This window comes from Carcharhinus amblyrhynchos, chromosome 21 (assembly GCF_965287045.1).
Source record: "Carcharhinus amblyrhynchos chromosome 21, sCarAmb.v2.hapA, whole genome shotgun sequence".
NCBI lineage: Eukaryota > Metazoa > Chordata > Chondrichthyes > Carcharhiniformes > Carcharhinidae > Carcharhinus > Carcharhinus amblyrhynchos.
The window spans coordinates 27,777,914-27,805,908 of NC_137344.1; the positions used below are offsets into that span (position 1 = coordinate 27,777,914).

At 42.0% G+C, this 27,995-nt stretch overlaps 1 protein-coding gene across 2 annotated transcripts in view; it reads right to left on the bottom strand.

Annotated features, from left to right (window-relative positions):
• Positions 1–27,995, bottom strand: part of mgat5b (alpha-1,6-mannosylglycoprotein 6-beta-N-acetylglucosaminyltransferase B) — an 834,607-nt gene that overhangs the window by 40,357 nt on the left and 766,255 nt on the right. For both annotated transcript variants that reach the window (XM_080208895.1, XM_080208894.1), the window contains exon 12: positions 24,025–24,180. In XM_080208895.1, the coding sequence (XP_080065021.1) occupies positions 24,025–24,180 (156 nt within the window). The remainder of the gene's footprint in view (positions 1–24,024; positions 24,181–27,995) is intronic.

A 27,995-nucleotide genomic window follows, 5' to 3' on the forward strand; every position in this document is an offset into this window, starting at 1 on the left:
CACTAAGGGGCAATTTCGCATGGCCAATGCAACTAACCCGCACATCTTTGGACTTTGGGAGGAAACCGGAGCACCCAGAGGAAACACAAGCAGACATGAAGAGAATGTGCAAACTCCACACAAGACAGTGACCCAAGTCAGGAATTGAACCCAGGTATCTGAAGCTGTGAAGCAGCAGTGCTAAGCACTGTGCCACTGTGTTACCCGCAGTCAGCAATCCAAAGGTGGTGGAGAGGGTGAATGTTTGTAGATGTGGTACCAATCAAACAGTTAAAATTTACAAGTTTGGGGTCTCAGAGATTGTCACTAAATTAGTTAGCAAATACAAGATAAACTGCAGGAACTCACCAAGGCTCCTTGGAGAGCACCTTCCAAATCTGCAACCACTACCATCTGGAAAGACAAAGGCAGCAGGTGCATGGGAACACCACCATCTGAAAGTTTCCCTGCATGCCATTCACCATCCTGACTTGGAAATATATTGCCATTCCTTCACTGTGACTGGGTCAAAATCCTGGAACTCCTTTCCTAGCAACACTGTGGGTGTACCTCCACCACATGGGCCGCAGCGGTTCAAGAAGGCAGTTCACTACCACCTTGTCGAGGGCAATTAGGGATGAATGCTGGCCTAGCTAATGAAACCCACATCCCTTGAATGAATAAAAAAGTTCTCAAAGATAACGTGAACCTCAGAGGTGAGAGGCTATTTGTACGAAATAAAAGGAGTGCCCTTCAAGTTCTCAAGATTTGTGAATCGCACCACATCCGTTCAGGCCCCAGAATTCTTGGTCCATCTGTACAATGTTAACACGCTATTATTTTTCCCAGCAAGATCCAGCTGATTGTGTTTGCTTCACCTGTCAGGAATTAGAAATTAGGTGCAATGATATTTTTCCCTTCTTCCTAATGGGACAGAAGCGGATGGTTTAGCCACTGACCCCATTGTAATTCCAATTCATATTAATCAATGAACTGGTGACGGCCGCACAGATTAATGTACGTTCTTCTTTCAAGAGCAAACTGTCTAATTTGTGGCTGAAACTGATGAGTTGAAGGTTTGAAGGAGCCACTGGCCAAACATCACTCTGAAAGTGTTTGCCTCTGCACGGAATTGCAGAGTAAATCTTCAGGGAGGCAAAGTACACATTCACTTCTTTTATTGTTTTGACAGGTTTTTGGCTCTTTAGTCCCACGGCTCAAAAGAAAACCCAGCTCCTGTATTCAGAAATACAGCCGAGATTAAAAGAAGCTACTGCAATATAAAAGGTGATGAATGGCAGTCTAATTTTTCACGTCAATTGAGAAAACTCAAGCTGAAATTGTGTTCATTGTGGTGTTTGTGACTCAAATACTTGGAGCTGAGTATGAAGAAACCTGCACAATCAATAAAAAAGGCTGCATTGGAAAGTATAATAAACTGAAGCTTTACGAGTCAATTAATATAACAAATCATTCATTTTTCAGCATTCTAAAAAAACTTCTGAAGTTGCAGTAGCTTCTCTGTTAAGCTCCTGTCAATTACATTCAAAATCCTTTAATATAAGCCCTGCATTATGCTGTTGCTAACAAAGTCATATTGCTTTCTCTCAGTGTCTTAGAAAATAAACCCTGTGAAGCGTTAATGAAGTCACTGGATGAAGTATTAGTTTTCTACATTTCTATTTGAAAAAAAAACCCAATAGGATTAGTGCTAAATCAGACATACTCCATTTCCCCTCCCTTTTCCATAGAAACTGGTCACAAAATTTGGCTACACAGCACTCCTTTTCTTAAAGTGTTATGACTACCATTTTGACTTCAGAACAGCATCAGTGGCTTGCATGCACATTCCTGGTGCAATTCATTCTCAACGCCACTTTGATGAGGGTGTATATGTGTGGAAGGAAGTGCCCACCAGAAGTATGCAGTGTAGACGGATGTAATGCCAACAATGCCATTTTAGAGCTCAGCTAATACCATTTCCCAAATATACATTCAGTTGCAGGATGGGCTTCCCTCTGTCAACCAGCCTGCCCTGACCAGCACAGCTTACAGGGGTCATCAACTACTTTCAGCTTATTTTGCTGACTGATTTCTACTGACTCTGGATGTGATGATAAAAGATCTTGGATGTTTTCAGAGTTGTTTAAAATTGTTGAAGTCTACAGTGTAGCACAAAGGATTATCAGATGGAATAGGGTGAGGTGGGATATGCTAATGTTATAAGGGTTAATGTGGGATTAAATACAAGACTGTAATCAGTCTTCAGAGGCAGAAGTCCCTCCACCAAAATCCCGTTATTGACAATTCTAATAGCAGTACACAGAGTGCTATCAGTCAGCACTCTATCTTCGGGAGAACCAGAAGAACTGACACTCCTGGTTAAATACAAGGAAAAGACTCTCTGATTGGCTCATCAATTGACTCTTTAATCAGGGAGTTCATATTCTAATATGCCAACCTTAACAGCCTGATTGAAATCATTACAACCCATAAAGTGATGTAAGAGGACACATGGCCTCCATCTAGGAGATCTGTTTAGTGATAGATTCATAGAAATCCTACAGTGCAGAAGGAGGCACCGACCACAATCCCACCCAGGTCCTATCCCCATATCCCTACATATTTACCTGTTAATCCTTCTAATCTACGCATCTCAGGGCACTAAGGGGCAATTTTAGCACGGTCAATCAACCTAACCTGCACATCTTTGGACTGAGGGAGGGAACCGGAGCACCCGGGGGAAACCCATGCAGACAGGAGGAGAATGTACAAACTCCATACAGACAGTGACCCAAGCTGGGAATTAAACCCAGATCCCTGGAGCTGTGAAGCAGTAGTGCTAACCACTGTGCTACTGTGCCACTCATGTGAGCCCTGTGTACAAGCAAGCATGGAGACAGTTCCTAGGTTGAACCCTTTTCTGTACATGTGTACATAGTGTACATAGCAATAAATACATATAGCTAACCTACTTAAGATGACAAAGACTTCATTATGTCCTACCAAGTGGTATCTAATCCTCTACCACATGGCGACAGCAAATGGAGAAAATACAAAACCTTATCAAAAATGCAGAAGAAATCTAAAATTCTGCAAGTCCAAAGAAAAATTCAGAAAATCATTCCGACTTCCCAAGAATCTCAAGAAGCTACAGCGCAAAAGGCAATTAGAAAAGAAAAGCTCCAAAGGAAGGTTAGGAAGTTGGTGGCAGGAACTAAATTCTTCACTGCAGCAGAAAAGTCCATCAAATTCCATGGAAGTCCAGCATTAAGGAGTGGTGAGTGAACAAGGAGGAAAAATTCTGAACAGGGTTCTGCAGATAATTCTGCAACAAAAACAACTCAACTTACCAGAGGTATTGTTGAGTTGAATGAAAAAAAAAATCGTAAGATGGAAAAACATCTAGAAAAGAAGTGGGCCAAAATTTGGCGAAGGTGGTGAAACAAATAGGAATGAAGGTTCCATTGTTAAAAGATGAAGTTCCATATGTGCTGCGATGAACTGCATATTGAAAGAAGAGGAAATATTACTACGGAGCTGAGCACAACATTTATCTGTTCTAGAAAAATTGGGATAAATCAACAGCTACCTATCACAACTGCTGAATCAACAAAGAGCAGTTCAATGCCAAGGAATGGATATAAAGATATCCAGATCCCAGAACAACTTCTAAATCAACAGATTTGCTAACTAACTGAGTAGAGTTTACCTGCAATGGCAGTGCCTACCACTCCTCTGACAGCAGTATGAACAAGATATGAAAGGGTCATAAGGTCTCCAAACTGCCTGAACTTATGAACTCAGTGACTTGAAGAGGGGAAATAGTGTAGTAATAATTATGTAAATAAGATGGGGTAGTAATAACGATGTACATAGCAGCATAGAATCCTACAGTGCAGAAGGAGGCCATTCAGCCAATTGAGTCTGCACCAACCACAATCCCACCCAGGCCCTATCTCCATAACCCCATGCATTTACGCAAGCTAGTCTTCCTGACACTAGAGGCAATTTAGCATGGCCAATCCACCTAACCTGCACATTTTTGGACTGTCGAAGGAAACCCGAGCACCTGGATGAAACCCACACAGACACAGAGAGAATGTGCAAACTCTACACAGACAGTACCCAAGCTGGGAAGTGAGCTGAGTCCTTGGCGTTGTGAAGCACCACTGTGCCACTGTACCACCATGAAGTAAACAAAGTACACGTAGTAAATAAGAATAACTTAAAACACATTGAACAAAGACCTAGGAGGTGTAGTATTAGGGTCCGGCACATAAAAGATTAATGCGGAACTGAGTACAGTCCCGAACCACACAGTGATGTAAGAGAAAACATGACCCACATTTAGGGGTCAGTCTAGTGTTGGATAGAGCTGTATGCATGGAGCAAGCATGGAGGCAGCTCCTAACTTGAACTCTGTATTGTATATATATATATATATTTTATATATATATATTATATATATATGTAATGTATATGTATATATATATATATGTATATATGATGTGGAGATGCCAGTATTGGATTAAGGTAAACACAGTAAGAAGTCTCACAACACCAGGTTAAAGACCAACTGGTTTATTTGGTAGCAAAAGCCACTAGCTTTTAGAGTGCTGCTCCTTTGTCAGGTAAGTGGGAGTTCTGTTGGGCTTTAACCCAGTGTTGTGACACTTCTTACTCTGTATACATATGTACATTATTCTTCTTTATAAATACATACAGTCACTCAACTCAAAGGGTGGCCAACACCCTTCAGCAGCACCAATATCAGTTCAGTCATACCTTAGACTGTCTCTTGAGAGGTTGGAACCATGCCTAGGAGTACCATGCCCACTCTGTAACCTGTTTAGGTGTAATGCTAATAAACATGTTTTAAGCAGATACTAGAGTATATGTCAACAGTCTGCCTCCTGACCAAATTCCATGCCTAGGGCCCAAGATAGAAGGACACATCTCAGAACGTATTGGAAGTAATATGGCATGCACAGATAGACTTGATCCTGACTTCAAAGATTCAGCACAAATCACTTATACCCAGAAATGGGTGCTGTAGTATGTATCCTCTGAGCTTTGCAGCATTAAAGAAAGAGTGAACAGAGATAACACAGAGAAGGACAAGATGCAGGAATAGAAAAGAGGAGACGGAACAGGAAGAGAAGGAGAAGGGTTCCTGATATTTGCAACTTTTCCCAATTAGCCTGCTATTGTTGTGTAAAAGGGGAGGGGGTGAGCTGAGGTTCTGTGCTGCAAGAGAGCTGAGCACATTTCATTATCTTTTGCTTGAGAGAAGCAGCCAAAATGAGCACATTGCTTCATGAACATTGCAGGCTTTTCCATTGCAGCTCTCCAGTTGCAATGTGGGTGTCACATTCCGACGTTGTGATGTACTGCAACCAAAAGGGATTCCACTCCCTCAGTGTCCAGCTGGCATGTAATCATAAGCAGCTTATAACGCACGTCAATGCCTGGTGCCCTGCCTGCACAGAATACCTTCATTCTGTGACTGCTCAGCGTGCTATCTGCACTTGAGCCAATATGACAAACCAGACAGATTGAGCTATCATTTGGAGACATCACTCTCGTGCACAATACATGCACATGTTGACAGTGTGCACATAAAGCCATATAAAATATGATAGTCCAAACCCATTGGGGTGCTTAAACATTTCCACTGCTGGACTGCTGTGGAGGAGCCCTACTGTACATGGCAGAGCACCCGTTGTTCATGGTAGTCTACTTGATGTTTCAGAATCTCACCACCCTGCGGGCACAGTCTTTGCCATCAGCTGCAGTAGTGACCAGCTGAAGAGGAGGAGGAAGGCGAGCAAGGGATGTGCCTGCCTACACATTCCCTTTCTGGCAGGTCTGCCTGTGATCAACACATCCAAGTGTGTTACCAGTAAACACAAGCTGAATTCTCTCGCCCACCAACTGTCTCACACAGTAAATATTGCAGATGCAACATTCTTATATTACAAGCAGGAACTATCTCTCCAATAGTGAGTGCCAGAAGGATAGATTAATCCTGTCATCACCCAATACTTAAGTAAGAACTAGATAGTATGACTGAGTAACCTGGCTTTATTTAATTCTCCCTGGCCAAGAAGCACTGAATTCCAATATTTCCACACTACTTTACTGAGATCAGCCAATGCAGCAATGTCCTGGAGTTAAAACCTATGATGCTGATCTGTTAAACTCACCATATAGATCCGTTTATCCACTGAACAATCTGAAGGAAGTGTACAATTAACATTTATAAAGGAAAAGTGGTCACAGATGAACGAATACTTAAACTCATTTAATTCTAGTCAAGTCTGCTAACTGCAGAAAATGGCAAGGTGGAACAATTTAAATTGTAATCTTGACTACAGTTTCATCTGATTACCTCTGAGACTTGGGGGAATTTTCACATTGGTTTACTTTTATGAAATTTTACCCATGGTTATTCATCTTTGTCGGGGGTTTAAGTAAATGTTAAAGTGAACATGGTAGTGTGTGGTCTGTTACAAGGAGTCAGGTGAATAAGCCAAACAACCTCTTGTCATTCTACACTTCCTTATCATTTTCACTTATTATTTTTGTTACGGTGCTCCAGCTCATTTCAGCTATAAGTTCTATCTTTTTATGAGCTCCATGTCATTTGTAACTGAATTTAGAGGGTGGTGATGCATTACTAATTTCATTCTCTCGACGTGATAGCTTTGTTGCCATTTAGGAAAAGGTGTACCTAATTGAAGATAAGTCTGTTTGTTAATCATATTAAATTGCAAATACAGTGCAAGAGACAATTTTAAGCAGCTTGAGTTTTATTATAATTATTATAATTATTTTAATGTTTCTGTGAAGTGCTTTTTACAGAGGGAGGGATGGTAAATGTTGCTTTATATGTTTTGTAAGAAGGTATTTTAAAGTTGTAAATCTTTAGCTCCTCATTTTCCCTTTTTTCACATTTTTGCTGATAGTATATGATGCATAATTATGTACACTGCTCATTAACTATTCAGGGTATCACATTAGGATGAAGGAATAGACTTTCTAATTATTTTAGCTGGCTTTAAGCACATCTTAGTTCGCAAGAGGAGCTGCATAATTATGCTAACAGTCTAGCTTTCACTTTAATAAAGCAAAATTTAAGTAAATGTGATAAAATAATTTCATCCTTGACTTTCAAGTAATGAAGTGTCTTAAATATATGTCTGCACTGCATGGGGTATTTACAAATATGGATGGAGTTGTTGCTCCATTGCTGGAGTTCTACCGTGTTGCCCACTATGGAATTGGAGCAGGTGAGGGGTGGACAACGGAAATGCCCATTGACCTTGGGTGGGGATTTCTGGTCCCACTCGAGAGAGGCTGTAAAATCCCGCATTAAGTCACGGCAGATCTTATATACTTACGGCAATAATGTCATTTCGCTGTCTGATCATTCATATAAGATGATGAACAGTTCATTTATTTTAAATCATGCATAACCATCAACATTTAAACGTTTGACCAATACATAGGTGTTGGATGTCCGGTGCAGACACGATGGGCTGAAGGGCCTCTTTTTGTGCTGTGTGACTCCACTCAGGAGAACAGTAGGCTTGATTGTGTGTAATCACCAATAGAAATTCAGGCAACCTCTGTGAATATTGATGAATTATCCACACACACTCAGTCAAAAATTAAGAATTATATTTCATAAATTGGATTCAGTTTTTAAATCGGGTGTAACTGAATGTCAAAATAATTGGAACACTAAGGCCAGAGTTATGCTCAAAAGCACTGCGAAGTAAGAACATAAGAACATAAGAAATAGGAGCAGGAGTAGGCCAACTAGCCCTTCGAGCCTGCCCCGCCATTCAATAAGATCATGGCTGATCTGTCGTGGCTCAGTTCCACATTCCCGCCCTCTCCCCATAACCCTTAATCCCCTCTCTCATCAAAAACCCATCAACCCGCGTCTTAAAAATATTTAGCGAGGTAGCCTCCACCACTTCAACGGGCAGAGAATTCCAGAGATTCACCACCCTTTGAGTGAAGAAGTTCCTCCTCAACTCCGTTCTAAACCGCCCCCCCTTTATCTTGAGGCTATGCCCCCTAGTCCTACTATCCTTTCTGAACGGGAAGAGTCTCTCCACCTCTATCCTATCCATCCCATTCATCATCTTATACGTCTCAATGAGATCTCCCCTCATTCTTCTAAACTCTAACGAGTACAAGCCTAGTTTATTCAGCCTCTCCTCATAGCTCAACCCCCTCAACTCCGGCATCAGCCTAGTAAACCTCCTCTGCACTCCCTCCAAGGCCAAAATATCCTTGCGTAAGTACGGCGCCCAAAACTGCACACAGTACTCCAGCTGCGGCCTCACCAATGCCCTATACAGCCGCAGCAAGACCTCCCTACTTTTATATTCAATCCCCTTCGTGATGAAGGCCAGCATCCCATTCGCCTTCCTGACCACCTGCTGCACCTGCAAGCTGGGTTTTTGCGACTCATGCACAAGGACCCCGAGGTCCCTCTGCACCGTCGCCTGATGCAGTTTTTCTCCACGTAAGTAATAATCCTTCCTACCATTATTCCTACCAAAGTGGACCACCTCACACTTGCCAACATTAAATTCCATTTGCCATTTCCTGGCCCATTTGCCCAGCCTATCTAGATCCTTCTGTAGACTCTCCCCACCCTCCGCACAATTTGCCTTTCCCCCAATTTTGGTGTCATCAGCAAATTTCGACACCCTGCACTAGGTTCCCTCCTCCAGATCATCTATATAAATGGTAAATAGCTGAGGCCCCAGCACCGAACCCTGGGGCACTCCACTAGTCACCATCCGCCAATCCGAATAGCACCCATTGACCCCCACTCTCTGCCTCCTATTTGACAACCAGTCCTCTATCCACGCTAACACCCTACCCCCAACTCCATGCCCCCTGACCTTCTGCAATAACCTCTTGTGAGGTACCTTGTCAAATGCCTTCTGAAAATCCAGAAAGACCACATCCACCGGCTCTCCTCTATCCACCGCCCTAGACACATCCTCATAGAACTCCAGTAAATTTGTCAGACACGACTTCCCTTTAAGGAAACCGTGCTGCGTCTGCTCTATCAAGCAGTTCCCCTCAAGATGCCTCGCTATTTCCTCCTTGATGATGGATTCTAACATTTTACCTACAACAGACGTTAAACTAACCGGCCTATAATTCCCTGCCTTTTGCCTGGCACCCTTCTTAAACAACGGCGTAACATTAGCCGTTTTCCAATCTTCCGGCACTTCCCCGGAATCCAGCGACGTCTGGAAAATAACCACCAAGGCATCCACTATCACCTCCGCCATTTCTTTCAGGACCCTCGGATGCATTTCATCCGGTCCTGGGGACTTGTCCACAATCAGCCCCTCCAGTCTGTCGAGCACCACCTCTCTAGTAACAGTAATGTCATCGAGACCCTCCAGTCCTACCACCTTTCCATCTCTAACATCCGGCAAATTATTCACGTCCTCCTCCGTGAAGACCGAAACAAAAAAGTTATTCAGGACCTCAGCCATTTCCCCATCCCCTACCACTAAGTCCCCCTTCTCATCCTCTAAGGGACCAACGTTCACCCTAGCCAGCCTCTTCCTTTTTATATATTTATAAAAACTCTTGCTATCCTTTTTTATATTAAGCGCTAGCCCAGCTTCATAGTTTCTCCTACCCTTCTTTATCAACTTCTTTGTCAATCTTTGTTGACATTTAAACCTCTCCCAATCCTCTTCTCGCCCACTACTCTTAGCTACTCTAAACGCCTCCGCTTTTAATTTAACACTTTCCTTCACCTCCTTCGTTATCCACGGCTTATTACCTCTCCTCCTACGGTCCTTTTTGACCATCGGAATAAATTTCCACTGAGCACCAAGAAAGATCTCCTTAAAGATCCTCCACTGCCCCTCAGCAGACCTACCTTCCAACGCACTCCCCCAGTCCACATTCGCCAATTCTTCTCTCATCCTACCGTATTCCCCTCTGTTCAAACAAAGGACGCGTGTCTGGGAACCCACTTTGTCCTCCTCCATCTGCACCAGAAACTCCACCATACAATGATCACTCTCCCCAAGAGGATCCTTCACCGCAAGTTCCCTAATTCTACCCGCCTCCTTACATAGCACCAGATCCAAGATAGCTCGCTCCCTTGTCGGCTCCAACACACGTTGTTCCAGGAAACTATCCCAGCAGCATTCCAAGAACTCCTCCTCGAGCCCACCACGTCCAACATGGGTCGACTAATCAATATGCAGATTGAAATCCCCCATAACTACGGCCATTCCATTCCTGCACACCACACTTATTTGCGCGTGATACCTCCATTTCCTAAGCTCATCTCTGCTTAGCTTTTTTTTTGCAGGAATATCATTCTTGGTAAAACTTATTCTTTTGTTAATGTAACATTGAATGATATGAACAACATCCAGGGCCAAGGCAATTATTTGTCCTCTCATCCACAGTGCAATGTACCATGAGCGTATGAGAACTTTATCTCGCTGATTGAGCAAAACCAGACGTATCTCATCACAATCCACACTAACAGATTCAAACAACAGGCTGTGGGATGATCTCAACTTTAGTGAGGCAAATGCACTTTTGAAAAAAAAATGCATTTATGCAGCAACCTGCATAGTTACTGGACAATCAAAACACTTTATAGCTAATGAAATACTTCTGAACTGTAGTCGTTGTTATAATTTAGGGAAAATGGCAGTAATTTAGGATATACAGCAGCCAATTTGTGTAGAGTCAGCCTCCACAAAAAAATCAACAGGATAATGAACAGATAACTTGCTTTTGCAATGTTGACTGAGGAATAAATATTGGCTGGCTTTTCTTCAAAATGCAGCCATGTATTATGTCTTATTTACACCAGAGAGGGCAACTGACAAGGCCACTTGAGAGTTAATCTTGATTTCCTGTGTTCAGATCCTGGAGTGGGACTTGAACCCAGAATCTGATAACTCTGAGGCAAGAGTGCTACAACTGAGCCACAGCTGACACTGCAATTGCTGATTATTGTGGATCTATTGTTGAGAAGGCTTGTGAAAGATAATCAGTCTCTGTAAACCATCTGAAAAAAAAGAATATTGCAGCTTAAAGAAAATGATAAGATTGAATGCCTTCCAGAATTATAGCTGAGAAGTGACAAAGTCAGCAACTCCACCCATAATTTGACCATTGGTGCTTAAAGCTTGTAATGTATTTCTTGTCAATGAATATAGGGTGACTTTATTGCCCACAGGACTGACATTAAAGTCAAAGCCACAATCAATAATTTACATTTAACAGAGCAGCTCATTGATATAATGCTCATACTTAATTTAAGGATTCTTCAAAGCTGGATCTGAAACCATTTACGGGATGAAGAGAATATCTACATAGATGTGGTGATTTCAACTGGTTTTCGACTGAAAGTAGTAGCTAACTCATGCTGCGGTACTTAAAAAGGGTGAGTCTTTTGTAATAATGATTGCAAAACAACTGGAAAACACTGAGCAATGGAACAGAGAAGAATAGTACGATGCAGTGAATTATATCACAAAGAGAAGGGATTTAGTTGCAAGCCCTTAGGGGGCACCAGAGGCATTTCTGCGACCGGATGTTGTTTCAAAATTCAAAAGGTTATTTTTAAAAGCAATTTTCATTGATGAAATAGAATGGCAGATTTTTTAAAAAAAGTCCAATACGCTTTAAAATTTCACTTCATGATAATTGGTAAAGGGATTAACCATAACTGTTTTATAATAGCAGGTGTTGTGGGAAGTAACTGGAAGGCCGTTCGGTAAATAGTCAGAAAGAAAATGTGCTTTTTTTTAATGAGCATATAAAATATAAAGTGACAAAAAAATCAATTTTGTGCAGCCTGTCACACTTACTAACTGTGACGCCTTATCGGAACCATACACTCCCCACCCACCTGGAACATTGAAGGAGAGGCTAAAATAAACCCCAGATCTACAGCCCAGTCCAATTTCAAAAAAAGTACTTATTTGATCCAAAAAAACCAAATTTAAAGTAAATCCAGCTCAAGATCCACACATGAGGGACAAACAAGATCCAAGCTGAGAAGATGAGGCATTGCACCCCATCCTGGGCTTGATCTGACGCTTCATCTTCGTCAAAGGATTGAGATGGCTTAAAAAATTTCATCAGGCAACACCGCGGTTAAAACTCATCAGCTACCTTAATCATTGACTCTATCCTAGCCTGGGAGATCAACCTGCCTGAACATGGACTCTCCCCTACCAGGTAAGTCCAATTAGGGGTAAAAGCGGATAATGCCTCTCTGACTCCCTCAGGCAGAAGAATTGCATGAGTCCTCGTCTACATTACAGGGCACCACCTCTTATATAAAGTGGTCGCCCTCTCAGCCATGAATAGGTTCAGTTCTGAAGTTCAATGAATCAACACTCATTGCATGTGTTAGCAACCTATTCCACACTTACATTATTTTCTGGGAAAGAAAAACTGGTCCAGCCTAGTTCTTACATAACTTGTAGGCATGGCCCCTGAGCTCCCCTAACATATCTACCTTCAATAACTAGTCTATCTGACCTGTCTCACATCCATAACACCATATCTTTTGAAGTGAAACATGACTTTCCAAACATGGGCCCAATTCCCAAGCACATCAGGATCTGTTTATAATGGTGGAGCAACCTCGACTGACCTAACTCATATATTGTCAACAAACCTACAAATCATTTCCCAAACATCTACATCAAGATCGCTGATGAAAATGGTCAGTAGCAAAAGCCCCAACATCAAACTCCTGTGGGTCAGCACTGGTAACTGGTTTCCAAACACGACAATCATTTTACCCTTATGAACACTCAACTAATTCCCAACCCGTCACAGTGCACTGTTGCGACTTCCACAAGACTATTTTTGTGGAGAACTCTCTTATGCGATACCTTATCAAAAGTTTTCTGAAGTTTTCTTTTTATTCATTCATGGGACATGGGCATCCCTGGCTGGCCAGCATTTATTGCTTATCCCTACTTGTCCAAGGGCAGTTAAGAGTCAACCACATTGCTGTGGGTCTGGAGTCATATGTAGGCCAGACCATGTAGAACAGCAGATTGCCTTCCCTGAAGGACATTAGTGAATCAGACAATCAACAATGGTTTCATGGTCATCAGTAGATTCATAGTTCCAGATTTCTTTTATTGAATTCAAGTTCCACTATCTGCAATGATGGGATTTGAACCCGGGGCCCCTGAACATAAGCTGAGTTTTTGGATCAGTGGCTTGTTGATAATGCCACTAGGCCATCGCCTCTTATGGCAGACAGCTTTGACTGAATTACTCATAGAGCTCATAGGACACTGCAGTGCAGAAAGAGGCCCTTCAGCCCATCGAGTCTGCACCAAACACAATCCCACCCAGGCCCTACCCCCATATCCCTACATATTATACCCACTAATCCCTCTAACCTACACATCCCTGGACTCTAAGGGGCAATTTCTTAGCATGGCTAATCAACCTAACCCGCACATCTTTGGACTGTGGGAGGAAACCAGAGCACCCGGAGGAAACCCATGCAGGCACTAGGAGAATGTGCAAACTCCACATAGACAGTGACTCAAGCTGAGAATCGAACCCAGGACCCTGGAGCTGTGAAGCAGCAGTGCTAACCACTGTGCTACCATGCTGCCCTCACATATTACCCTCACATATGTGAATTATTTACTCGAGTGGATGCAGCAGCCCCGATTATCCATTCATCTCTGCAACTGTCCACCAAAAGAAACACAAAAGGAATTTAATCTGCCAGTAGAGGGCCTATTCTCATCATCAAATGAACTGGAACTTGTGAGAACTGGTTTGCTCCATAAACCTTGAGATCAGGTACTTGACGAGACATGTCAAGATGATGGACTGGCTATTAAACCCAAGTGTAATAAGTCATAGATGCCAAGAAAGTGCATGTCAGAGGGGTGAATGAGATTCTTAAAACTGTTCTATTTCGGTACCGTTCCCAAAGATGCTGCAAATCATTGTGGATTAATTGATTCGAAAAATTTGCAAAATTAATGAACACTGTCATTTTTCACATTATACAGAAGATTTCTTTAATGAAGGAAAGAACTGTGCTAATTAAAAAAAAACTATAGTCAAACTCAAGTTAATTTATTTCACTCTGATTTTCCATAATTGCTTCTGGATCAACAATTTTTCACTTAATGTTTTATTTGGTCAAAAAAGGTACAAACACCGATGCCCACACGTGAAAAGCAGAGGTGTCTAGTTGGCTGAACTGACCTTTTGGAACTTGACTTAATATTGACAAGCTGAAGGAAATACAATGAGGAAATAAGATTGGAAAATGAGCACAGTGATTACAAGGTCTGTTCGTCCTGAAGGAGTCAGCTGTGCTGGCTGCTAGTTACAATGATACTAGCACGATTCCTTCTATTCTTAGGCAGCTCCCCGTGATCGAAGATGACTTGCTTCCACTCCACTTCCATAGGTTCTGAGATAGCTGACAAGCCCAATGATCTGCAGATCCTGCCACAGGTGAGGCAAGTGATGAGATATTTAAAGATTTGCATATTCTCCCCGGTGCCTCAGTTTTTCTTCTGCATGCTCTTGATGAAGTTTCTCAACGTGTTGGGTGCTTCCCAAATAAACCTTCTCTATTTTGGTCGGTCACAAGCCAGGGACTCCCATGAATCAGTGAGGATGTTTGACCTTTCTTCGGGGATGCTTTGAGGGCATTCCTAAATGATTTTTGTTGTCTTCCCGGGTGCCTCCTGTCATAACCAATTTCCGAGTGGGACAGTAGCTTTGGGAGACTGGTGTCAGGCTTACAAATTTCATATCTTACCAGGTTGAGCTGGTTTTGAGTGATCAGCACCTTGATGTTGGGCATTTTGGCTTGGGCGAGGATGGTGCTGTTGGACTACCTTTCTTGCCACCCAGTCTGGTGGATCTTATAAAGGTACCACTGAGAGCACTTGTTCAATCCCATCAGTCATCTGCTATTGGTTGTCCAAGTCTTCAAAGTTTCCAAGAGCAAGGGGATCAATGCTGCCCAGTGAACAATAACCTTAGTCTTGTGTTTGAGTTCCTGGTCCTTAAATACTCTATTGCTCAGTTCGCTGAGGGCCGAATTGGCACAATGGAGACAATGGTGAATTGCATCATCTTTGTTTGCCTTTGTTGCATGAAAACGTCTAAGTTTTGGAAAATGATCCAGGTTTTCCAGGCTCGCTGTGGTAGAAGTGTTTTCCTGAGGGAGCAGGTTGGAAGAGGACTTAGCTTTTCCAGGCCTTTAATGAAAGAATCATTTTCTCACTTGCTTTGAGAAGTATCAGCAATGACATGCAGCAATTGCATGTAGCAATGACGTGCACTCCAACAAAAATGTGGCAGACGGAACGTAATGTGTGGAAATGTGAGGTTGCCCACATGGGACAGGAAGAATGGAAAGGCAGAATATTGTTTAAATGGACAGACTGCAGAATGCTGCAGTACAGAAAGATGCTGGTGTCCTTTTACAAAAAAAACAATCAGTCTGCAGCTCCAGCAAGCAATTAGGAAGGCAAATGGAATGTTGGCTTTTATTGTAAGGGTGATAGAATCCAAACGGAGCATCAGAGAGCAGGCTATTGCTGTGCAAGTGTCACTTGATAACATTGTCCATAACATCTCCAATCACTTTGCTGATCATTGAATGTAGACTGATGGGTGGTACTTGGCCAAGTTGGATTTGTCCTGCTGTTTGTGGATAGGACATACTTGGGCAATTTTCCACATTCAGTTAGATGCCAGTACTTTAGCTGTACTGGAACAGCTTGGCTAAGTGTGGAGTTAGTCCTGTAGCACGTGCTACAACTATCACATGGAGTGAATCAAATTGGCTGAAGACTGGCATCTGTAATGTTGGGGATCTCTGGAGCAGGCCAAGATGGATAATGCATTTGGCATTTCTGGCTGAAGATTGTCACAGATGCTTCAGATTGTTTTTTTTTTGCACTGATATGCGAGCTCCCCTATCATTGAGGACAGAGATGTTTGTGGAGCCTCCTCCACAAGATAGTCGTTTAATTGTCCATCATCAGTCAAAACGTGGCAAAGGTTTTATTTGATCCATTAGTTGGGGTTTGCTTAGCTCTATCTATTGAAGGTTGCCTTTGCTGTTTGGCATGAAAATATTCCTGCGTTGTAGCTTCACCAGGTTGGTCCTGATTTTTAGGTGTGTCTGATACATTCTTCACTGAACCAGGGTTGATTCCCTGGCTTGATGATAACAGTTGGGGATATGGCAGGCTATGAGTTACAGCTTGTGATTGAATGCAATTCTGCCGCTGCTAATGGGCCAAAGTACCTCATGGATGCCCTGTTTTGGAGCTGCTGGATCTGTTCTGAATCTATCCCATATTGCACATTTCTTGGTGTGAAGACAAGGCTTTGTCTCCTTGAAGACAGTGTGGTGGCTCTTACCAGTGACTCTTACCAATACTGTCAGGGGCAGATGCATCTGTGAGAGGTGGATTGGTGAAGGTGAGGTCAAGTAGGTTTTTCCCACATTGGTTCTCTCACCACCTGCTACAAACTGTGTGTCTGGCAGACCTGGGCCACAGAATTCCATCAGCCAGAGTTCATCTGTATCATTGCCTCCCTCAGTGCTTCTTGCTAGTGATGTTCAACCTGCAGGAGTACTGATTCATCAAGTGAGGAAAGTGGTAGATGTAATCAACAAGTTTTCTTGCCCATGGTTAACTTGATGCCGTGAGTATTCTTGCAATTTTATAATCTTGTTTTCCCTGTTAGATGCAATAATGTAAAAAGTCTGACAACACCAGGTTTTAGTCCAACCTATTTATTTGATAATATTCTCACTAGCTTTCGAGGGGACAGCCTCTTCGTCAGGTCAGGTCCTGACGAAGAGGCTGTCCCCTCGAAAGCTAGTGAGAATATTATCAAATAAATAGGTTGGATTAAAACCTGGTGTTGTCAGACTTTTTACTGTGTTTACGCCAGTCCAACGCCGGCATACCCACATCAGATGCAATAATGTACAGCTCTATCAGATCACCACTCCCTTTCAAAGGTGAAGGATTTAAATTCCTCATGTCTTTCCTCATACCTGAGACCTTGAAGATTTGGAATCAGCCTTCTGCCTCTGCTTTGTATCCCATTTGAAGATTTGAATGACATCCTGGGCAGGAGTAGGGCAGCATGATACAATGTTTACACATTCTCCATGTGTTTGTGTGGGCTTCCTCTGGGTGCTCGGGTTTCCTCCCATAGTCCAAAAATGTGTGGGTTAGGTCAATCGGCCATGCGGCATTCCCTCTTAGTGTCAGGGAGATTAGCACGGTAAATATGTGAGGTTACAGGAATAGGGTGTGGATGGGATTGTTGTCAGTGCAGGCTGAATGGCCTCCTTCTGTGGTGTAGGAATTCCATGATTTTGTGTTTCTATGAATAAGAGTGTGGAATTTACCATCCTGTGGTCACCATTCTTACGGCCACCACCATTTTGATTGGAGCGTGCAGGAAAAACCTAGTTCTTCATTATCATTGAGGGTCGAATGGCACTTGGCAAACGCCAATGCATTATGAACAATTGAACAATTATACTCGGTGTAGAGCAGGCAAACCAGTGGTCCTGAAGGGATTTTCCCAAAGCTGCTCCAAAAGCAGAACTGGTAGACCGCTTTGTGATTTCCCGGAGGCCATTACTGCTATTATTATTTCAGGAAAGCAAGGAATTTGTGGAGCGGGTAGGAAAGCGCAGCTGAAGCCCAAGATCAGCCAGGATTGTAATGAATGACAGAGTAGGCATAGAGTAGACAGAGTACATTCTTTTCCCGCTCTTGGTTCTTGTGTTTTTGTTCCTTCTAACCATGTAAAAATTGACCCGTTTAATCCTCTGCCCTGCCATGAGAAAATCTTGTCTGAATTTCCTGTTCCTACCATGATGACTCGGAATATAACATTTAATGCTAGTGGCAATAAATTTTTTAATGGGAATCGTAAAATATTTTATTGACCTCTTCAGAAACATCTGGCTAAGTGAATCAAAGACTTTTATACAAATACCAAATGGGCTGTTATTTCCATCCTGTTTTAAATGTGCATGAATTAGTTTAAAAGAAACTAGTAGTTTATAGATGGCTTTTGAAAATATGTTATGTGTAATTTCTGAAAATATTGCATGGTGTAAGAAGATAGAAAGACATTTTTGCTGTTGAGGGAATCCAGCGAAGGTTCACCAGACTGATTCCCGGAATGGCAGGGCTGACATATGAAGGGAGACTGGATCAACTGACTGCCTTGTACTTACTGGAATTTGGATGAATGAGAGGGGATCTCACAGAAACGTATAAAATCCAGATGGGACTGGACAGGCTAGACGCAGGAAGAATGTTCTTGATGTTGGGGAAGTCCAGAATTAGGGGTCACAGTCAAAGAATAAGGGGTGGCTTACTGAGATTCTCTCAGAAAATTGTGACCTGTAGAATTTTCCAACACAGAAAGTTGTTGGGGTCAATTCATTAGGTATGTTCAAGAAGAAGCTGAATGTGGCCCTTTTAGCTCAAGGAATCAAGGGGTATGGAGAGAAAGTTGGAATGGGATACTGAAAGTGTATGATCAGCCATAATCATATTGAATGGTGATGCAGGCTTGAAATGGCCGAATGGCCTAATCCTGCACCTATTTTCCATTTCTTTTCTATGTTTCTATTTCCATAGATGGCAAAAGGCACAACCTTAAAATTGCTGCCTCCTTTGTGTATTTCTTTCACTTTCACAAAATGGTTCGAAAGATTTAATGAACCTAATAACTGTTACAGCTATCCCCATGACATTATGGGGTGGCACCCTGTTACAGTGGTTAGCACTGTTGCCTCACAGCACGAGGGATCCGGGTTCAATTCCGGCCTCGGGTCACTGTCTGTGTGGAGTTTGCTCAGTCTCCCCGGTTTCTGCGTGGGTTTTCCCCGGGTGCTCCTGTTTCCTCCCACAGTCCAAAGATGTGCGGGGTGGGTTGATTGACCATGCTCAATTGCTCTTTAGTGTCAGGGAAATTAGCAGGGTAAATACGTGAGGTTATGGGATAGGGCCTGGGTGGGATTGTTGTCGGTGCAGGCTCGATGGGTGAAACTGCTTCTTTCTGCACTATAGGGATTCTATGATTATTGGCACAAATGTATTTCCATTGTCAACAGTTTTCTGCCCTTCTCATGTGAATATCTTGCTTGGATACGGTTCCTTGGCCACACTCTGGGATGGCACTCAAGTTACTAAACAGCAAACACGGGCAGGAACCTGGCCAAGTTTCCTCTCCCTGGTCCAATTGTAGCACTCTCACTGCTCCCATTGTTGTGATCAGTTAACAAAATACAGATGAGGGATTGACAAAATAGAAGAGAGCAAACATGGGAAAGGCAGCCAAACTGGTTTGGCTGTCAGAGCCTGACAAGTATCCGTCCGCAGGAGCCACAAGTGGAAAATAACAGCGATAGAAAAATAGAAATCTGTTAGAACTATCAAGGGCGTTCTTAATGGAAAAGTAATCTGAATAAGATAATGAAGCCAATTTTAGAATAGGTAAAGGGATGATGGATTATATGTAGCAGCATATGCAAAAAAAGATTTTAGCTGTGGCAGTAGATTTAAATGGTATATTAAAGGCCAGATCGGTTTTTTAATGTATAATTAGGGTAGAAATATTAGGCAATATCAAGGAATGGAAGATGTGTTGAATAGATTTTTCACATCCATTTTCATAATTGAAGGCTGCAGGCGATTTCCACATCCAAGAAAACATAAATTTATAGGAATCAGTGAATCAAGGGCTCTGAACAACTTCAAGGGATTAAAAAGATAAGGACACCTTAATATACTGAAATATAAGTAAGAATCCTCAAAGAATGAACAAAGATAGATTTTGGTTAATAATTTTAGAAGCTCTCATCTGTTGACTTCAGGGCAGCGTAGGTTTCAAATTGAGCTGATTGGATTACATAAGGTGTATGGTATATAACAGGCCATTTGGCTCAACCATTCTATGCTGATGGGAACTATAATGTATGTTGGGGCATGCCCCTTTAAGAGAATAGGTCAGGTGACCTGGGACTCATGGTCCATCCTGGGTGGAGCTTGCCTTGCCAATCTTGTCCTAACTGCGCTAGAATAAAATGTGTTAATGAACAGTTCCAGTTAGTTTACTAACACTGACTTTGTGATTTATTATCAGTCTCAATATCGGATCTCAAACATAAGAGGAGCAACCTACTTGGGTCTCCTTCTGTCTTTCTTCTTCTAAATCTATAAGTATAATCCTCTATTCCCTTCTTCTCATGTGCTTGTGTAGCCTTCTGGAGAATTCTGGAGTTCATTGCTATGATGGTTGGGTGCTGACTTTCAGTATGAAAGAGCTGGATTTGTTGGTTCCTGACTAGGGCAGAGATTGCACCACAGATAGCCAAAGGCAAGTATCCTTACAGGCAACATTTGGCTTCTTGATTGGCTTTGATCATCTGGGGGGCTGGGGGGGTGGGGGGTGAGGGGTATGGGAGGGGGTGGGGGGGGCGGAGTTCTCTGCCCGTTGAAGTGGTGGAGGCTAGCTCGCTAAATATATTTAAGACACGGGTAGATAGATTTTTGGTAGGCAAGGGAATTAAGGGTTATGGGGAGAAAGCGGGAAAGTGGAACTGAGCCACTTCAGATCAGCTAGGCTTCGAGGGCTAGATGGCCTCCTCCTGCTCCTATTTCCCCCTTTGTTTTTCTTTAATGCTTTTTCCCCTTTCCAGAAGATTTACATGGCTCCAGGGACCATTTGGGACAGTGGGATGGGATGGGGAGAGGGGTGGTTGTTAGGGAGAGATGGTGGAAAGAAGTGCTCAGCCATGATGCTGCAGCTATTGTGGGGCGTGTTAAGCTTGATGACCACTTGGTTCATGCCTGACGTCTTTGTATGTTCGTGTCAATGCAGCTGACAAAACCAACAGCTTTTCAAAATATTTTCTCCTGCGCTGTGGAAAGATCAGTTATATATGCAACTCAAATCTTTATTTGATAGACAGGCGAGAGAGTCTAAATGTTTATGGATGGGGTGATAATTTAAGACAATGAAAAGAAGTGAATATTCCTCGCTGCTGTGATAGTGCGATCAGAAATGAAGGCCAAAGTGAGGTAAAGGTGGAACTTCTATTAATTTAAATGATTCTCTGGTGACTTTCTAGTTTCTGAGGCAGGAGGTTTTAAGTTCCACTCCAGAGATAAAAATTAAGAAACTGAGGGAGTGCTGTAATGTCAGAGGTGCCTTTGGATGAGATGTCAAACTGAAGCCCCATTGTAGAATCATAGAAGCCCTACAGTGCAGAGAGGCCATTGGACCCATCGAGTCTGCATTGACAACAATCCCACCCAGACCCTATCCTTGTAACCCCACATATTTATCCTGCTAATCTCCCTGATACAAATGAGCAATTTAGCATAGCCAATCAACCTAACCCGCACATGTTTGGAGTGCGGGAGGAAACTGGAGCATCCAGAAGAAACCCGCACTGACACAGGAGAATGTGCAGACTCCACACAGACAGTCACCCGGGTCCCTGGTGCTGAGAGGCAGCAGTGCTAACCACTGTGCCACTCCAAAATAGAGATCTTCTTCTTCAGGTGGCTGTAAAATATCCCGTGGTCCTGTTCAAAAAGGGCACTGGAATTGCCTTGGCCAATACAAATCCCTCAATTGACAGATTTTAAGGACATTATCTCATTGCTGGTGAGAGCTTGGTGTGTGAAAATTGGCTGCTACCTTTCCCCACAAAGCAAGTGACTATATTTCAAAAACGTCATTGGCTTGTATTAATCCAAATAATTTTTGCTAACACAGGCATTCTTTTCTTTTATGAATCACTTGCTATGAATTTGTGCTTGAGCATCAATAAATTAAAAACAGAAGTAGAGACAGGAGAAATTATTATGGGGAAATGAAGAAATGGTGTAGGCATTTAACAAGTTCTTTCTGCCTGTCTTCACAGTAGAAGATACAAATTGAATACAGGAAATAGAGGGCAAACTAGGTGCTAAAAAGAGTGTGAAAATTAATATCAGCTGAGAAAAATAGATGGACAAACTTGGACTAAAATCCTCGGTTCTTGACCTACATCCCAACATTATAAAAGAAATAGTTGCAGAGATAATGGATGCACTGGCTATGATTTTCCAAATTTCCCTAGATCCTGGAACTGTCCCAGGAGATTGAAAGTTAGCAAACGTGACACCACTATTCAAAAAAAGAAACTAAAGAGGAAACAGAGAGTTACAGGCTTGTCATTCTAAAATCAGTCACTGAGGAAAGTACTGGAATCCCGTTAGAAACAAAATCTGCACTTAGTGGATCACGGTAAGATCAAACAAAGTCAACATGGTTTTAATGAAAGGGGAATCTTTTTGGACAAGTTTGTTGGAGTTTTTTGAGGATATATGTAGTAGTGTAGATAAAGAAGAATCAGCAGATGTAGTGTACCTGGATTTCCAAAAGGCATTTGATAAGGTGCTAAAGGTTAATAGGCAAGATATAGGTTCATGAAGTTCAAGGTGATGCATTAGCATAGATCGGTTAATGGACAGAAAACAAAGAGTAAGCATAAATGGGGCATTCTCAAGCTGGTGGACTGTGACTTGTTGAGTGCCGCAGGATCAGTGTTGGAACCTCAGTCTGGGAAAGAAGGGATACTGAATTGAGTTGATTTATTATTGTCATATGTATTAGCATACAGTGAAAAGTATTATTTCTTGTGCGCATTACAGACAGGGCATATTGTTCATATAGAGGGAAATGAGAGAGTGCAGAATGTAGTATTACAGTTATAACTAGAGAAAGACCAACTTAATGCAAGGTAAGTCCATTCAAAAGTCTGATTGCAGCAGGAAAGAAACTGCTCTTTGAGTTGTTTGGTACGTAACATCAGATTTTTGTATCTTTTTCCCAACAGAAGAAGGTGAAAGAGAGAATGCCCGGGGTGCATGGGGTCCTTCATTATGCTGACTAATTATACTGGAAATGATAAGTGGACAGTAAAATGGAGTAGAAGCCCAAGGTCAGCCATGATTGTATTGAATGGGCTAACAGACTGCAAGGTCTATTCAAACTCCTATCTCCTGAATTCTTGTAAGAGTAAAGACTGGCCAAGAAATGTCATTGGAAATTAAAAGTGAGTATGCAGTGTAGGGAGTATAACAAAGCAAAACAAATCAACACCATTTTATATGAGATGAAATCAAATCCTCAATTCATGAGAAACATTAAGGGTGGGATTTTGGGGCTGCGCTCACTCCAAAACCGGAAAACCCCACCTGAGGTCAACGGACCTTTCCATGATCCACCCCTTGCCTGCTACAATGGGCAGGATCAGGAAAATTTGCCCCTTAATGTCCAATTCAATTAGATTACCATTGGACAAAAACAACTGATTAATTGAAATATTTCTAAAGTTTCGATATTTACATCATCTTTGAATATGCTGATAACTCTTACAATTTCTAAGTAATGGTTGTTTTTAATGACTAATCCAATTAAGATTTCCTGATTAAAAGTGCTTTCCCAAGAAGGTCACAAACAATGAAATAAAATAACTTGAAGCTCACAATAACTAAATATCAGTAATTAAAAGTTAGATACCAGTGATCTGAGAAATAGACATACAATAGCATCTTTGTACCAATTAAACATTTTAATTGCTTTTTATAATAAATCATGATTGCCTATTTGAACCTCCACAAGTTTTAAGAAGTGTTGTTAAAAATATTGTGATTATCATGTGGTTGTGACAGAGGTATGATGCAAGAAACAACATATTGGCCAAAATTCTCTGCTGTTCATGCTGGTGGGATTCTCCAGTCCCACCGGCAGCCCCCACCCCCACCGTGAGTTTCCTGCTGGCATGGGGTGATGTCAGTGGGAATTCCCATTGCACCACCTTCTGCCGGCGGGAAACACGTTGCTGGGAGACCGGAGAATCTCACCCATCTACTTGGTTGTCACGAGTAAAAAGTTCACTACCTTTGCTTTTCTTAGTAGTCTCTGCAGTTCGTGCTGAGGTAGCAGGCCATGGTTTTTGACAAACATAGGCATCTCTGGTGGCCAGTGTGTCTGGTAGTAAACAGTTCCATGGATCTCCATGTATTTATTAATAACTTCAAGATACTTTGCTTTTCCCTAAAGAGCACAAAATTAACGAGAGTCAATAACTTCTGAAGAAATCATGTCAAACAGAATAAAGTATGCCATTACATTGATGACCCATAACACACAAAGTGCTTAGCATTGTCTCCATAGAATTTCAATCCCGTTATTCTGATTTTACGAAGTATCAGTTGAAAATGCATTTTGAGCACAAACTCCAATGAAAATTTAATGGAATGAGATAATTTGTATTGATGGCTGACTTTACAGTTGTAGTTGTCTACCACCCCTAAAACTGTTGTTTACTACCTAATTAGCAGTCAGTACTGCAACTTCCTTAGCCAATACATTATCTTGGCAGGTCCATGTGTAAATGTCATTTCTACTTATCCTAGACAAAAATACAGACTCTTGGAGGAACCAATGCTCTGATGAAAGTTGATGATAGATAGTACCACAGTTAAGTATATTAGAAACTAGCAAGAAATCCACAGTGGTACAATGGTTAGCACTGTTGCCGCACAGTGCCAGGGTATCAGGTTCAATTCCAGTCACCGGTAACTGTCTGTGTGGAGTTTCCACATTCTCCCCACGCCTGTGTGAGTTTCCTCCAGGTGCTCTGGTTTCCTCTCACAGTCCAAAGAAGTGCAGGTTAGGTGGCCATGATAAATTAATTTGATTTATTATTGTCACATGTATTGGTAAACAATGTAAAATATTGTTTCTTGCACACTACACAAATGACTTCCAGAGAAGAGGGAAGGAAAGGGTGCAGAATATAATGTTATAGTCATAGCTAGGTGTAGAGAAAGATTAACTGAATTTAAGTAGGTCCATTCAAAATAATAGAAAAGAAGTAAAATGAGGTTTTGTAAAAAGCAAGAAAAAGCAATGCATTTTCAACCACGTAATTTGCGGTAAGGACTGTTCTCAATTTTTATGTCTCAAACGCAGTGAAACTGTTTCAAATGAGAATCTTGACACACAAAAATATGTTGACAGAGTGAATCATTTAGACAACTCAAGTACATTTATAGTTTTCTCCGTGAAAGGAAATCACAACTCATACATTTACAAATACTGAAGATGGGCACTTCGCATTATAAAATCATTCTTACTCATTCGATACAGATCGTTCACCAGATGAGGGCTTTTGTAATGATGTCTCGTATTCACAACACTCCGACTAGCCTATTTTCCACCTGGTACATTTTGCAAAACAACCTCAATATGGTGTCGATTTCATTATACCCTCAATTCTAGAGATGACCTGAACTTAAGCAACTCAGCAGATCATTATGGCCCTGTTGTTGCCATTTGAATACAGTAAGGCTATCAGAAGGCTTGATGGGCTGAATGGCCTCCTTCTGCACCGTGAGGATTCTTTGATTCTAAATCAAAAGATGCCATATTCTATCCACTTTCCCCTCTGCCTCAGAAACCGGGACAATAAGTAGAGATCTGTGGCCGGAATTCCCCGACCTCACCTACAGTTGGGATTCTCCGGTCCCGCTGCAGTGAATGGAGATTTGAATGAGTGCCAAATTCTTCATTCTCGGTGACAGCGAAAGCAAGTTATGAGACACCGGAGGATTCCAGCCAAGAGCTATGGAGCAAAATAAAAGCCTTTGAAATGCTGAAGTCAAGGCTTAATTTAAGATGCGTAATATTCTACGTACACACCATAAGATAAATGAAGAGGTGCTTGAAATTGCAAGAGCAAAAAATCCTCAAAAGTGACATTCAGAAAAGAAAATGTCTGAATTTCAGACGTTTGGTCAGAGCTGAAAAGCTATCAAGATCTCTTTCAGAGGATAAAGTAGGAGATGGCAGAAAGAGGGGTCAACTGAGGTGTAGTTAGAATCATAGAACTCCTACAGTGCAGAAGGAGGCCATTCAGCCCATCAAGTCTGCACCGGCAACAATCCCACCCAGGCCCTATCCCCATCACCCCATGCATTTACTCTACCTAGACCCCTAACACCAAGGGGCAATTTAGCATGGCCAATCCATCTAAGCACGTTTGTGGACTGCTCTCCATGTGAGCGTCTTCCAGCTGACAGTTCCCCAGAAAGGAGCTGCTTGGGTATGTGCATGGTGGGCAGCAGAAACGTTTCAATGACACACTGAAGGCCTCCCTGAAGTTGTTTGACATTGACACAACTGCCTGGGAAACGCTTGCACAAAACCGCCTTACCTGGCGCTGCCTCATCCACAAAGGCTGTCAAGCTCATGAAGCAAGGTGCATTGCTGAAGCACAACTTAAGCACGAGCTGCGCAAGTCCAGAGCCACCAGCTTGTCTATACAAGTCTGTCCAATATGTGCCAGGACATTCCGTGCCTGAATTGGCCTGATCAGTCATCTTTGGACACACTGCAACCAGCCTCAAAATGACTAATGGTGTTGAGGTCCCCATCGACGACGATGGACGAACAACATGGGCTGTGTGAGGAAACCGGGGCACCCGGAGAAAATCCATGCAGACACAGGGAGAAAGTGTAAACTTCACACAGACAGTGACCCGAAGCTGGAATTGAACCCGGATCCCTGGCACTGTGAGGCAGCAGTGCTAACCACTGTGTCACCATGCCACCCAATTGCACACTAAATATCAACCTTCACCAAAATCATTTCAATGTATAGTGGTTCAACTCATTCTAATACCAATCCTGGTGGTTAATTTTTTATATATCAGGTGGACAATCAATGGTTGTGTATACTTCAGGAATCCAACAATGCATACACTAATATTCAGAAAACATTTGATCCGATTTTGGGTGGTGGATGTCTCCGAACATTTGCAGACGAGTTACAGGCAGTGGATGTATGAGGATGGAGTAAGAAAGAAGAGAATGACATTCCATTACATACTTCTGGTACGAATAATTACGAGCAGCTCACCGCTGTTAAGAAGTAAATTAGACAGCAGCTTTTGGTCACTAGACATTTGCAATTAACTCTACAGGTTGCTGCCCAATTTTCCTTTCTTGGCCATCGGTTTTGCTATACTGGTTCTTCACTGAGGGACTCAGTATAGTATTAAAGTACCTAAAGGGCATCTACAGATTGCTGTACTTATACCCACTAAACAAAAAAAAAGGGTTGGTGCATTTAAATGCAAGTAATCTTTAAAATTGTGTGTTAAATAACAAGTACTTCCTGAAAACCATCCCAGCAATGAAAATTTAGTTTGACAAGTATGATATCTCATTCTTTCAGATATTAATTATTATTGGAGTTTTATAATCTTTTCTTCCGTCTCTTTCGTTGGAATCTTTAAATTGCATATTTCTTTTCTTTTAGCTCTTTATACATGATGTTATAGTGCATTAAATGTTTGAATTTATTACTTCCTTGCTTAGACTCTAAGGACAATTTTCCCTGGGTATATTGGGTGATGGAAAATTGCTGTGATGGCCAAGGTATGGGTCTTAAGCTTGAATGTCGATTTAGCGCAAGATGCCATCTTGATAAAGGTGTTGAAGCTTGTGTGAGGAACAGCTACCCTGAGGAACATTCAGGAGCTGACAGCCATTCTAATTACTTGCTATCCCTCTTTATGAAAGTCACATAATACTTTGGTGTTGCTTGACCTAATGTCTTCTAAAAGTGAACAACTGAGTTAATTTTTTTAAAACTTATTTGTTCATGGGATATGGGCATCTTTGGCTGGAGCAGCATTTATTCCCTATCGCTAATAATCACAAGTAGCTTGCTAGGCCATTTCAGAGGGTATTTAAGCACCAATCACATTATTGAAGAGTCACATGTAGGGCAGACCAGGTAAGGATTTCCTTCCCTAAAGGAAATTAGTGAACCAAATGAGTTCTTACAACGATTGACAATG